The 14,945-nt window shown below is 41.7% G+C and overlaps 1 protein-coding gene across 1 annotated transcript; it reads right to left on the bottom strand.

Annotated features, from left to right (window-relative positions):
• Positions 1 to 266: 266 nt before the first annotated feature.
• PPIL6 (peptidylprolyl isomerase like 6) lies at positions 267 to 14,535 on the bottom strand. The gene is made up of 6 exons (XM_025198856.1): positions 13,584 to 14,535; positions 11,685 to 11,780; positions 6,410 to 6,598; positions 3,197 to 3,259; positions 2,919 to 3,066; positions 267 to 2,012 (listed from the first exon to the last, which is right to left on the bottom strand). The coding sequence occupies exons 1-6, from the start codon at positions 13,665 to 13,667 to the stop codon at positions 1,900 to 1,902; spliced, it is 693 nt and encodes a 230-aa protein (XP_025054641.1). The 5' UTR covers positions 13,668 to 14,535; the 3' UTR covers positions 267 to 1,899.
• Positions 14,536 to 14,945: the final 410 nt, after the last annotated feature.

Raw genomic sequence — 14,945 nt, 5'->3', positions numbered from 1 at the left:
ATTCATAGCCAGGTGACAAATGAAAGCTGTTTCCGCAGAAAACCTGTTGTTACATTTTTTATTGCTCAAAAGGTAACAAAACGGTATTAAATACATCTGAATTAGAAATAATGAAAGTGTCTGAAAATCAAAATTAGATTGAAATGAGAAAATCAGTTTAAATGAGAAAAAGACTGTTCAGTTGCACAACAGAAACTGTTTAAACATGCTTACTGAACTTCAGCAAAAGCTGCATTTCAAAATTTACATCTGACAATTTTCCTCTTCTGTCTTGCAAAACTAAGCCACTACTGAACAATAGCTTTACATGGGCAGATGAGGGAATTGCTTGTGTTATAACGGATGAATAATTTTTTCATAGTAGGTGACATCTCAGATAACTTTCTCTCAGATGAGAAGTAATGCTCAACTTCTTGGGCCCTGGGCTGCTGGTTCTGATCTTCATTAAAATTTAAAAAGTCGTCATCTGCTTCACCCTCACCACTTGCTCCCACTCTTACTGAGATCAATGTCTCTCCTTGCTTGTGCTTGTTCCCTCTCCTGCAGCCAACTGGCTGCCCATGTTGACTTCTGCAAATGTGCAGAAAATGCCAGCATGAACTAAGGAATTCTGGGACTTGCAGTTTTCAAGAGACCATAGCCCATAGGAAGGCACACTACTCTCTCTCTCTCTCTCAAACAAGAAGTCCTAGAGTTTCAATAAAGAAATACCATTTCATGCAAGTCCTAGAGAGTGCCTGTGTCAGGAAAACCTCTGGGAAAGCCGGATTTCATTTTTTTTTAACTTTTAACTTATACTTTAAAAAAAGTTAGCCATTTCTTTAACTTTTTAACTAGTTAATTCCCATGACTGAGTAATGGTGTAGCCATTTTGCTCAGTCCTACAGTCTCAAGGCGAGAGCTTTTTCTTACTATTAGTAAACTTCTAGTTGTCTTTGAAAGTAAAGTTTGCAGTTACGCTTGGCATTTCTGAATCGTCTGCTGGCTGATGTCCAGGCTGCTGAAATGTAACACTAGTTGTGACATTGGCAGTAAGAAAACTTTATTTGAGAGACTGTAAATGAGTTTCCAACCTGCTTTAATCATCATAAATGTCTTTACAGTTAATGTTTCATTTAAACACAATTCCTGTAATTTAGTGCTTTGATGGTATCTTTGAGTTGCTTTTCTTAAACATAGGTCTGTTATGGCATATTTTTAATTACTTTCTGGTGATAGAGAATATAAACTTTGTGTTGTTATTATGGTATGTAGTTCCTGCTTGGTAATTCTCCACTGTTATGGTCTCTCACTGTGAGACTAAGTGTCATATTCTGATATTTCACTGGTGAAGATCGAGAGTAGTTGCACTGACAGCAAGAGAGTGAGGATTGGAGTTGGGACTCACTGGTGTAAGTGGGGTGGGAATCTAGCTCTAAGGCTTAAAATTTGCCTGATACTAATTTTCTCAGAAAGACAATGAAGTAGCATCTGTTAGTTTCAACAGATTTAAACTACCTCACTGTAATGAATGCATGGGATCAATGTGTATGGCCATCCATAATTAACACACATCCATTTTATAATGCTGTACTGATTGTAATGCTCTTAACTCCATATGAGGAAGAGAGGTAAGTGGATGTTATTCCTTATTTACAATTAAGAATGGGAGGAAATGGATAACTGGAGATAATGAAAAGGGGAAGCAAAGAGCTACACTGTGTTAGTGACAGAACCACGATTGCAAGAAAAACAACCCATTGATGCAGTAACCCAGTCTGCCCTAATAACTGTTAATACAAACAGACAGTGGTTCAGATGGACATCAGAAAGTCTTAACCCACCAATCAGACACATATAGTGACATTTTCTCTCCATTTTCAAATAAGCCTGAGAACTTTTTAGTGAAAATCAAGCTATTTATCTGAAGTGTTGGCTTGTACATGATAAGATAGTTAAGAAAAATGTAAATATACCTTCAAAAGTGGGTCCAAAAATTGACTCACCATCATCTCCTCTTCCGCCTGCAATGTCTGTACATTACACAAATACAAGGATTAGAATTCAGATTAATACAATTATTGGCCTTAATTAAAATTATCTTTTGGTAGTGTCAGCAGATGTCAAAAACATGGATTATGCCCAGGCAGACAGCGGCACTTTCACAGAGCAGTATTTGAAGCCTGCATGGGTGCACTGGTCTGCTTGCACACTATTAGTTTCAGGAATAACTGGATGCTTCAGCACCCTTGATGGTAGTGGTGTATGAAAGTACCACTGTACTTGAATAAATACTGGTTGGAGTAGGAACAGCCAAAAGGGAAAAAAAGGAAGAAATTAAGATAGAAGAGAAGTTGAGAGGAAGAAGCAAAGGAAAACATTCAAAACAGACCTATGTTTACTGCACTGGTGAGTTTTCTTGCATTATGAGTAATTTATTATGCCTTTCTCCTAGATTCAGAATGCCACTATTTATGAATAACTGCTCTTCATCTGTGCTCCAGTTTATCAAAACTATGGATTCCTATATTTGCCTAAATGATTTACTAAATTAATGTCTCTGTAAAGTATACTGTAGGAAGGTTATTATAATTTGTATTGATGTTTTAATGTTTCCAGGCAATTTCCCAATTTCTTGCCAAAGGATCTGTGAAAAAATGTTGAATGATAAAAATCTAGCCTTTTTATCTATACTTGACTCTCATTAGGAAATGAGATGACCAGGAGAAAAGATGGCATTACTGGATATATAATATCTCAGTTAAAACCTTGTTCTTCACATATTCATTACATCGCTAAGATCAGGTTCATTTTGTTGGAAGAATATTATGTCACCCATGCAGATTATTCCATCCAAATTCTGGTATTACTCAGATTGACTAAGGGCATTTTTAAACATACGTATTACTCAGATTGACTAAGGGCATTTTTATCCATCCCTCCTCCTTGTATCCAGCCATTTTTTACTATTCGATGAAAAATGGATTCTTTGTAAGTGAGTTGCAGACCACTGCGAGAGATCCCTGCTTCTCCTGTACACAGAGCACAGAAATTCTCACAAGTCTTGGGACATGCATCAGAATAGAGCTACAAAATGAAGGGGAAGGGGGGAAAAAAGAGATGATGTGACAGGCATAATTAATGTCAAAATGTCAGATCTATGCAGGCCTTTCTCTTGCAAGCAATGGCTGCAATTTGTTTTTCCTATGTAGCTTACCTCAAACAACAGTGTCCCTAAGGGTTGCTCCTGAATAGCTGCATCCAAATACACAAACACATGCTGTTAAATCAGAAAGACAAATCCAGTTACAAAATTTGAAATAATTCATATAAATGTTCACTAGCTTGGCTGTTCATGTGAACAGTCTCCTGAAAATCTCAGGGCTTAAACTTTTTCACATTGAATATCTGAAATATTCACCCAGACTCAGGTACCAAAACAAGTTGTAAAATGGTGAAGTATTAGCAGCCTAATCTAGGATTTTGTTGAAACAAATTCAGCACATTTTATTAGGCTTGGAAACAAACTATCCAAAGCACTGTGAGATATGAGTCAGGGCTCATTTAATCCGTGCAGGAAGTAGAGGCAAGATCACATAAACCAATGCACAACAAACGAATCCTTAGTAATGCTAATTTATCCACCAAAGCAAATAATTTTTTTCTAGATGATTGACCATTAGAAATATTTAAAGGGGTAAAAGAATAAAATTCTAGTCAGCAAGTAGAAAACTAATTCAACAGCTATAATGGATAAATTGATCTCTGTGGGGGAAAGGATTTTTAAAATTGCAACAAATGAATAAGGTTTTCCAGAACATAAACAAAAATTAACCAGTTCATTAAACAGTGTGAGGAGCTCTAAGTAGGGCCACCTGAAAGACTTCAGAATGTGGATTCAGAAAAGCATTCAACAAATGAACTGCTTATCAGAAGCATGTCCAGATAAGCTTCTTATGGAACCATTGCTCAGTTCAAGGGAAGTTCTGCCATTGAGTTCAATGCATCCAGAATTTCACATCCCAAGTCCATAAACTAGGTGGGAAATATCAAGAGAATAGGTTAGAAGCAAGTTTTTCTGTCATATCCTTTACTGGTCCAATTGTATAGCTGGGAGAGATGTTAGACAAGCTTTTGAGCAAAAAGTGCCCCTCTTCAGGTCCTGAAGAGCACTTCACGCCCATAAGATATTACCAAGAAAAGATATTCCCTCTTGACTAAGGAAAAGACTCTAATTTTCTTCCCTCTGGATATTTAGAAGGAAAGCACTATCCTTTTTGCACTCCTTTATCCAAATGCACTCCGGAAAACTCTCTCATCCTTCTGCCTTCTACCTTCCTTCTCTCCCTCTAATGACAGATGTTAGGGGACAATAAGGTTGGATGTCTTGATTTTTCAGCCCAGATCTGGTTTTCCTGGGATACCGTGATATTAAATTTCTATCTTGGCTCAGTGATGTAAGAGTCAATTCCACAACCCAAGGTCACTCTTTCTTCCATCTTGTCTGTTCCCTGGCTATGATAAATAATGCTTCACCATCTTTGTGTGACAGTGGGTTTCAAGCATGTGTTGCTTTTTGCTATAGCCATGGGTGGATCTAGGATTCTGAAAAGGGGGATGCAGCTGGTGTGGCACATCTTCACATTTATAGATTCATAGATGCTAGGATCGGAAGGGACCTCAATAGATCATCGTCCATCTTGTCTGTTCCCTGGCTATGATAAATAATGCTTCACCATCTTTGTGTGACAGTGGGTTTCAAGCATGTGTTGCTTTTTGCTATAGCCATGGGTGGATCTAGGATTCTGAAAAGGGGGATGCAGCTGGTGTGGCACATCTTCACATTTATAGATTCATAGATGCTAGGATCGGAAGGGACCTCAATAGATCATCGAGTCCGACCCCCTGCATAGGCAGGAAAGAGGGCTGGGTCTAGATGAACCCAGCTAGATGCTTATCTAACCTCCTCTTGAAGACCCCCAGGGTAGGGGAGAGCACCACCTCCCTTGGGAGCCCGTTCCAGACCTTGGCCACTCTAACTGTGAAGAAGTTCTTCCTAATGTCTAGTCTAAATCTGCTCTCTGCTAGCTTGTGGCCATTATTTCTTGTAACCCCCGGGGGCGCCTTGGTGAATAAAACCTCACCAATTCCCTTCTGTGCCCCCGTGATGAACTTATAGGCAGCCACAAGGTCACCTCTCAACCTTCTCTTGCGGAGGCTGAAAAGGTCCAGGTTCTCTAGTCCCTCCTCGTAGGGCTTGGTCTGCAAGCCCTTAACCATACGAGTGGCCCTTCTCTGGACCCTCTCCAGGTTATCCACATCCCTCTTGAAGTGCGGCGCACAAAATTGCACACAGTATTCCAACTGCGATCTGACCAGCGCCCAATAGAGGGGAATTTAATACAACACACATTTGTCTCCTGTTACAGAGAAACGAAAATCTTCCTTAATATATAGGGGGCTAGCCCTATATTCAGTTTAAGATCAAAGCAAAAACAAATATAACTTTTGGAACATGCACTAATTTGCTAGATTATATATACATTTTGAAAAATACACAGCTAACTGGGCAAAAAATAGTCAAAATGAGCATCTTGACAGTGCCTCCAGTGCTTCATCTCCAGTCATTTCTACACCTGAGTTAATAGTAATGCACGTGAATTAAGGTTTTTACCTACAGCTAAAATCAGTCTTCAGGTCTGTGAAATAGAAGAGACATGACCAGGAATGGCTAACAGAGATAAAAACTTCAGAATAAAGGGTAGTCTGAATAGTGGAACATCAAGACCACTTGAAAGGGTAGAGGGTCATTAATACCTGTGCAATGGAGAAAGACTAGCAGAAATCAAGGAGATAATGAGCCATGAAGCCAACTGACTCTCTCAGCACTTCCAGAGCAGAAATGTTGTTGCCCCTTCCAAGCAGTTGGTTTTAAAGTTTGGGCGGAACAGGAATCAAAGGAGGGTGCAACTGCACCCCTGCACCTTCCCTGGATTCCCCCCTGGCCATAGCTCTCATGTGGTGCTGGCAGTGGCGGAGGGAAGAACTAGGAACTACAATGCTTCTGTGTCCTTTCATTCCTTGTTGGCTTTGAAATTTTGCCCAAAGCACATGAGGCAAGGCAGGGAGCCTTAGCTGGGCTTTTACTTAGGATCACTAATTTGCGTATTTCACTAGAAATACTGTAGCATGAACCTTCCTGTTTTGGAAATTTAGAGTCCAGCCCAAGACATTGAAATTTGGGTGGCAGCCACAGGCACAAGGTCCTAAGAACTAAAGACCTAAAAAATTATGTCTATAATGTAACAACCTTGCCCTGCCCCAACACACAACCCCATTGATAAGCCCACATAAAATACCAGTCAGTACAACTAGATAGTTTATGAGTCACAGACCCCACATTTTTCTTTTAGGAAACAAGGACACCTGCCTGGGTATTTTTCATATACTTCTTGCAGAAGTCCTCAGTAATAGCTTGGTAAAGTGCCTCAGGTTTAAAATCCTGATAGTTCCACTTTTCAAAAGCCCACTCGAGCAGTTTCTTCTCATTTCCCAGCAGCTGCCCATCAACAAAACACATCACCCTGGAGGGGTACTCCCATATTTCGCCTCGCAGTTCCTGGAGTAAGATTAAAAATGAAAAGTGACAGGAATTACACTTTGGATGTTGTACAAAGGCATTCATTAAAATATGCTTAGGCTGGTGAGCGTGGCAAAAACACCAACATAATTGGAGGGTTTTTTTAGATTACTTGTGGTTTTGTGCTTTCCCTTCGCTCATACAATGAAAAACAACAGCTCAAAAATGAAACATTAAATGTCTTTCCAAAATCCTATTATGTTACAGGACATTATCCTGAAGAGAAATACCCTGGCTCCATATCTGGAACACCTGAGAGGATTGTACCATAAAACCTGTTCATAAAACTGGGTGTAGTCTCCATTATCTATAACTGAGTGAGGAAGTCTCAGGAATAGCAAGGCTTCTGAGCTACGTTTCAGCAGTCATGAATAATTGTGAGCTTGATAGTTATATTTTTACCAAGGGCTTTTGGTGAACTTCTCCCACCATTTCTTCAGTGCTTGTGCAACTTCATCAAGTAATGGTGAGAGCACTAGCAAAAAGCAACTTCTGGTATTTTAAACAGACCAGGCCAAGGCAACATGGCAGTAAGAACAATGCTGGCTGGTCTACAGTGTCTTTCTCCCATGATCCACTCTGGTGCCACCACAACAATGGAAGCTTAAAAAATACAAAACAAGACACCTGTGTAAAACAGGTTTAATTTGTTTCATCTGAACAATGGTGTTATAATCCAACAGAGGTAACTCAAGAAACATGCGCGGAACTGGAATTTTGAAAAGGGGGGTGCTGATGGAGAGGTGCATCATCACATATAAAACAACACACATTTTTCTCCAGCTAAAAATAACCTAGATGCTTTACTAATATGTTAGGGACTTAGAGCTATATCTTTTAGTTTAAGATTGAAGAAAAACAAATATAACTTCATTGGCATGAGTTAAAACAATCTGCAGGGCTGTGAAATAGGAGCTTCATTACCAGGAACAGCTAACAGCAGAATTGCAGAACAAAGGATAGCCTGATTAGTGGAACATCAACACCATTGTCATTAAGACATGCAGAATGAAGAGTTTAGAAGGGATGGGATAGATTATAATGAGCCATGAAGTCAATTGACTCCCTCAGCAGCTGTCTGACTAGAAATGCTGCTGCCACTGCCAGGCAGTTGGTTTTAACCATTAGGTGGACCAGGAAACAAGAGGAGGTGCAAGTAGACCAGTACACCCCTTCCCTGGATCCCCTTCCTGTCAAGAAATCATAAAAAACAACATTTATAGATAAGTTCTATTCTTTGACATACAAATACAACTTTTACTGAGTTAAAAATGGATCCACTGTACATACCCATTACTATGGCATCTAAATGCATGTTAGACTAGAATAGGAAAATGCATTTTTACAATCTGAGACTATAATCTTGGAGGAATTGCTAGCACTTTGGAGGACAAGAATACATTTTAAAATGGTTTTGAAAAATTGGAGAAATGATCTGAAACCAATAATAACATTCAATTAAGACAGATGCAAAATGCTGCACTTAGGAAGGAGAAATCAAGTGCACAAATACAAAATCAGGACTAGCTTGCTTGGCAAGAGTACAGCAGAAATATATATGGAATTTTGAGTGAATCACAAATAGAATGGATCAATAATGTGATACTGCTGCAAAAAGGCAACACTCATTCTGAGATGTAACGAGAGTGTCGCAGGTAAGACATGGCAGGTAGTTATTCTTCTCTGTTATGTTCTGGAAGCCTCAGTCGGAGTCCTATGTCCAGTTTTAGGCACCACACATTAAGAAACAGGATGACAAACTGGAGGGAGTCTAGAGGAGAGTAACAAGAATGACAGAGATTTATAAAATGTGATTGATAAAAAAAGTTTGAATAAAATGGAGTTTGGTCCAGACAGGAGAAGGGGAAGGGCATGTTAACTGTCTTCATATATGTAAAAGGTTGTTATAGAGTAGACTGGGATTAGTTGTTCTCTGTGTCCACCAATCTGCTTAAATTGCAGCAAGATTTAGGTTAGAAATTAGGAAAATCTTCCAAACAATAAGGTAGTTAAACACTGCAACATGCTACTTAAGGAGACTGTAGAATCCCCTTTTATTGCGTTTTTTCCAGAACAGGTTACACAGCCATCAATCAAAGGTAGTCTAAGTATACTTGATCCTACCTCAGAGCAGGGGGATAAATTAAATGACATCTTCAGATGCCTTCTAGTTCTGCATTCCTATAAAGTTGTTTCTACCGTTGTGAAGAGTTCAGTGGTCTTTAAGGGTAATTCCAGCTCCAATGCTGATTACATGCATTTTGTTTGCCAGTGAAACAAACATTTTTATTGTCAGTGTAACAACCCTATTGAGCAACTCAATAGTTTAAATTAACTCATCAGAGACTTTAACACAGACGCTATCCATATAATCTTTAGTAATTTGTCTTTTGGTTCTCTAGCATTCTTGCAGCCAGGAATTAAGCAAGAGTCCCATGATATATCAGTACAGAGAGAGATTTGCCTAAATACCTAAAGGCGCTTGTACAGGTGATGGGGGTTTAGTCCCCTAAATTGAAATGATGGGCTTTTAATTGTGACTATTAAAAAACCCACTGTTTCAATTTAGGGGCTTCCATCACTGTTAGGGCAAGGGGCCTGATCTTTTTTTCTTTTTGCAAAGCCTGCCCGCCTCTCCCATGGCCAGGGGACGAGCTGCTGGCAGGCCTAGTGGCCCCTCAGCTGCAGGGGCCCCTGGTTCTTCCCTTCACGAAAGCAGCACCCCTGGGGCTGCCCAGGCAGGCAGCTAGTGGGCAGGTGCTTCCCAGCTTAGAGGCAGCACCTGCCGGATCCAACTCTTCCCTGAGCCCTCTGGGCTTCCAGCACCATGTGCACTGTCCCCACCACCTGGGACTGCCTGGGAATGGGCTGGCTTGGGGCAGCATGAGGGAGTGGCAGGAGGGCACCTGGGTGTGCTGGCGGCCAGAGAAGGTGGCGGGGACAGTGAACACTGTGCTGGAAGCCGGTTTTTCCCTCTGTGCTGGTGGTGCCCCCTGGGGTTGCCTGGGTGGGCAGCTAACAGGAAGGTGCTGCCTCAGCTTGGAGGCAGCACCTGCTAGATCCAACTCTTCTCCAGCACCGCATACACTGCCCCTGCTGTCTTCTCCAGCCGCCCTCCTGCAGTGCCAGGTGGCGGGAAGGTGGCGGGGACAGTGCATGCAGCCCAGTGGGCTCCAGTGGGCTCAGGGAAAAGTTGGATCTGGCAGGTGCTGCCTCTGAGCCAGGGCAGCCCTGGACTGCTGGCTGCCCACCCAGGTGGCCCCAGGGGGTGCTGCTGCCATGGAGGGAAGGACTGGGGCATCCCGCAACTCAGGGGCTGCTCAGCCTAGTGGCAGCTCGTACACACAAGCTCCGCCAGAAAAAAAGAAAGTGGCAAGCGGCCCAATCCTTTTTTTTTTTTTTTTTTGCTGAGCCTGCCTGTGGCCTGGGGGCAAGCTGCTGTTGGGCCCTGAGCTGTGGGGAGCCCCAGTCTTTCCCTCCAGTGGTGGTGCTCCTGGGTGGCAGGACCCAGCCCAATATACCTGTTCTCCAAGCCCAAGCGGGGGCAGCCCCCAACCTGTTAGCAGCCCATCCAGGTGGCCCCAGGAGGTGCCATCACCACAGAGGGAAGAACCAGGGCTCCCCACATCTCAGGGACCACTTGGCCCACTGGCAGCTTCCCCCCAGCCCCCTCCCCAAGCCATGGGAGAGGTGGGCAGGCTTTGCAGGGAAAAAAAAAGGATTGGGCCCCTCACCGCTTCTGCCTTCAGCTCACCTCTCCCTTGGCCAGGGCAGGGGGCGAAATGTCAGATTAAACGCTGCAAAGTTACAGGTAGCTACATTGCAGAATAAACTACATGGGGATGTGGTTTATTTTGCAATGTAACAAACTAATTTCAATCGCAAAAAACCCCATACGTGTGAACTCTGTCACAATTAAACCGCAAAAATGGATAATTTTCATCACATGTACAAGCGCCCTAAGTGTTCACTTTTTAATGATTCATTTTGTTTTGACAGTGACATTCATCAGAGGGCAAGAACAAATCTAGCTGGTAAGACAGTAATGCCAAATGCAATTTTGGTAAAAGCAGGCATAGCTCATTTGTCTTAATCGTATTTCAGTTAATGTATGCCAAAGGGAAAATTAGCCCAAAGCTTTCCAGATTAGCATCACCATAGTGCATAAAGTGGTCTAAAGCCCAATGATGTCTATTTTAGTGAGAAGTTTTCAAAATGCTACCTGCCTTTTATAAAACCTCCAATTCCAAGGGTGGCTACATGGGTATATGAAAAGCAGAATTATTTGCCACATATTGGAAACTCTACCCAGTAGTCTGGAAAACATTTTTGGCTGATGCCAAGATGTGGAATGAGATCTATTCTATTCAAACCTAAACATGGTCTGCTTGAATTAGGAGCTAGGTACATTGACAAGAATATCTACAACTGCAATAAATTCCTCAAGGCCAACTTGAAAAAAATGCAACATCAACATCAACTCATGGAAGACGATCACCCAGGGCCACCCCAAATGGAGGAAGTGTCTGATGCAAGGATCTTAGTACTTTGAAACTTTACAAAGACAACAGGAGATGGAAAAGCAGGAGTGGCAGAAACAGCGTGCATCAGACCAAATCAAGAATCCAGAGCTACCCACCCTACATGGAAACACGTGCCTGAGCTGCGGCAGATTGTTGATCCCGGATCAGCTTCGTCTGCCATCTTTGGACCCACAGATAAGACACTCATGAAGACAATCATCCTTGACTGTGAGGGATTACTGAAGGAAGGGAAATTCAGGACTTGGTTTTCTAGTGTTACTAATATTCTCCCTTCTGTACTACAGAATTAGCAGAATTCTGCTAATTTGGAAAGCTTTGGGCTAATTTTCCCTTTGGCATACATTAATTGAAGTATAGTGCATTGGAAAGACCAATACCTGCTTTAGAACTGAGATCTACCTTAGATCCCTTCCCAAGCAAAACAAAATACCTGCTTATTTTATTTGTTTTGGCACCAGATTCTTTACAACTCTATTGAAATTAGCGTTCACGCAAAGCAGATAAAAAAAAGACAGTCTCACCTTTTTCTTCTCCTGTAAATATTCATGCCATGCAACTTCTTGTAAGGGAAGCAATACAGGCTCTGCAATCTTGGTTGGAAAATTCAACCTCAGAGCCTAGAGTTTTTAAGATAAATATTTGTTCAGAGTTAATAGGATAATTGTAGATAATAATCCTATTGCATTTTTGTACGTGAACACTGTGAGGTGTGGTTACTCTGATCACTTCATAATGCAGTCTTCATACTTCCATAGTAAATATGCAGCTAGTTATAGAAGTCTATGCAGACTCCTTTAAAATCAATATAAGTAAGTGTTAAAACCAGAAAACACAAGGGTTTTTTAACACTGTAAAATAGCTCGGTTACAAATACAAACTAGTTACACTCCCTATGCACTATTCAGAGAGAGGTAAATAGAGCCCCACAGGTTACCAGCTCTCTGAGCATCAGCTTTTCCTAACTTCACAGAGAGATGTAGGCTCCTCAGCATCTTGCAAGATCAGGCCCAAGGCCACAGAATAACCAATGTCGCAGCTAGAACTGGGGAGCTCCTGAATTTCACTCTGTTGTGTTGCCTCTGTCCTTTTATCAAGAATACGCTAGAAGTTAGATAAGGGACATTTCCATGAGATCATCTGGGCTCATCTTCTGGGTCAGAGCAGAACTGTTCCCATAAGCACCTTTTCTAAAGATCTATTCAGTCTGCTGTACAATGTTTTAACAATTTATATACCCCTAGCATGAGAATGACAAGATATGAGACCAATGTGAATTAACAGGTTAAATTGCCCTTTGGCAATATACAGTTTTACATAGATTCTGGCCCAATAGCCAGGGCAGATCACCCCAGTATCAGAAGGCTTTCTAGAGCACAGGCTCTCAATCTTTTTGGACTTGAAGCATCTCTCATTGGACATGAAGTGCTCCTGCATAACTTTTGTGAATTAAATGGCACCTTATTTAAAAAACGAACGTATTACAATTTTTATTTGTTTGCAGAAGGGCTGGGCTGTAAGGTAGGGAAATGGCTAAGAAAGGGCAAGCAGGAACCTATGCTTATCTGCTCATCTCCTCACACCTTGCGGCAATCTTCAAAGGATCTTGTGGCACCCACAGTACCGTGGCACCTTGCTTGAGAATCACTGCTCCAGAGGCACAGAGTAAGTATAGTCACTTCTATTCAGCCTCGTTCTCTGCTATTAGAGTAGGATCAGTGGTCATGGGCAAAGAACAAGATGAGGATGTACCCAAACCCTGCAGCTGTTGACAACGGTATAATTTAAGCTGTTTGTAGTAGTACAAGAGGACCAACTCAGCAGACTGCCTCTTCAATGACTGGGATAGCAACAAGGTCAATTTGTACATCCCATCCTGAGCTACACTGTGCACATGACAGGGTGCAAGTCTCACAGCACCTTAGTGAAGTAGAGTGTTGTTTTTTGTCTTTCGTCATGTGGGGGAAACCGAGGCAATGAAAAAGGTTAAGTACCTTGCCCCGGGCTGCAGAGTGAGACAGATGAGGCTTCATTATTTATAACATCATGTTTGGCATTCAGTAAACACAAGCTGCCCTTAGAGTGCTCTAGAAGTGGCTGATGAAGGACTCATCAAAAAAACCCTACATGAATATCTAGATAACAGTGAGATGGAAACCCCCTTGCGTTCTAATCTGTATGTGTTTATCTACTCTAAAAGGATAACAAAATACAAAATTCTTCATCTCCATTTCCTAAAAATATCCAGCTTCTGGCACATCTGCCTGCTTTACTTTTATTTATTTTATATACAAGTGACACACTCCTCACTGTTGATGCAATCTCCTGTTCCTAAAGCTTCTGGGAGGTCTCCCCCCACCCAGGCACGGAAAGTCACAAGTGTTACTCTGCTGCCAGAGTAGCACCAGCAGCCTGGGAGTTACCTCTGCTGCACATTTTGCCACCTGGAACGCAGGTTCTTTGAGATGTCCCACCACCTCCAGCTGCTGCAGCTGCGCAGAGCCCATGGCACCTTCGTCCTACCACACGAGTCGACAGCTTTGTCCTTTAAGATCTTAAGTCACTGCTGCAGCTGCCACCTCCTCAGTCTTGCTCTCCGGGACAGCTGACGAAGCAAACCTAAACAGAGTTCTGCTCACCATGGCAACTCCAATCCCAGCCCTGTGCTCTGCTGTGCCAAGTTCCATAAGCCCCACACATGATACAGGCATCTGGCAACCTTAAAGGGACCCACTGTTTATTTGGCACTGGATAGTAAGCATATCTGGTTTCCATTTTATTCAGTGATAAACCCGACCTAGATCTTTGCTTAGCTGCATCCCAGTTAACTGTTTTACTGCATCCCACTGTAATATCTGGAGGTGGAATTTGCAAGTGTACCTGGAAGTGATTGAGGTACACAGTTCATAGACAGCAGAGACAGTTAAGTAGCAAATCAATAAGTAGCAGAGAAAGGAGGAGATAAGTTATTAAAAAAAAAATCAATAGAAATGGAGAGAACGTTTAGTTTTTCTTCTCGTCAAAGCTGCCTCCTGCTAAAACACTGACTCATAATTAAACTGGGGACCCATAATTAAAGCTAGGGAGGATCAGCAGCTTTAGAGGAATCTGTTTTTTACCACTTGGACAAGTCTAGTAAGTTTTTAGAAATTGCAAGACAAAGTTACATCTTGTCACTTCTATGGTTCCTTTAAAGGTTTCTCAGTATTTTAACATTCATCTCGACACAGTCCCTAGAAGGTAGGAATGTCCTATTATTCCCATTTTGCAGATAAACAGTGAGGCATAGAAATACTGAAGACACAGTGCAGAACCATCTAAAGATGGCTCTGAACAGACTAGCTCAGGTACAGGAAGCATTATCAGTGCCAGGAATCATGCCTCTGCACCTCCCTGACTGACATGACTATGCTTTCTGAAGTCTACTGTAGACATAGCCGCAGGCACTTTTACAAAACCACCACTAATTCATAGTATATTTGAGCATAATAAGGCACCACTGGAGGTGTAGAAAATTGTTCAGTGTCAGCTATAGCACCTAGTTTAAGACAGTGCTCTTACTTATTTTGAGAAGAGCTAAATGTACTTGTTCCTAAAAAAAGAAAAATAGGTCAACAAAACTTAAGATCTTAGAAGTGCTTTCCTGAATTAAGGCCAGGCAAGAGGAGGTTTCTTTCTCTGAATCCAGTACAGGTAAAAATCTCACAAAAAGGATACTGTTCAGGACTTGAACAACTGTAATTTAAAAAAATGAATGCAAGATGAAACAGGCAAATGTGGTTATA

Source organism: Alligator sinensis, unplaced genomic scaffold (assembly GCF_000455745.1).
Source record: "Alligator sinensis unplaced genomic scaffold, ASM45574v1 scaffold737_1, whole genome shotgun sequence".
In the NCBI taxonomy this organism is placed as follows: Eukaryota; Metazoa; Chordata; order Crocodylia; family Alligatoridae; genus Alligator; species Alligator sinensis.
The sequence above is the reverse complement of the archived record's forward strand: the minus strand, read 5'-3'. Positions and strand labels throughout refer to the sequence as shown.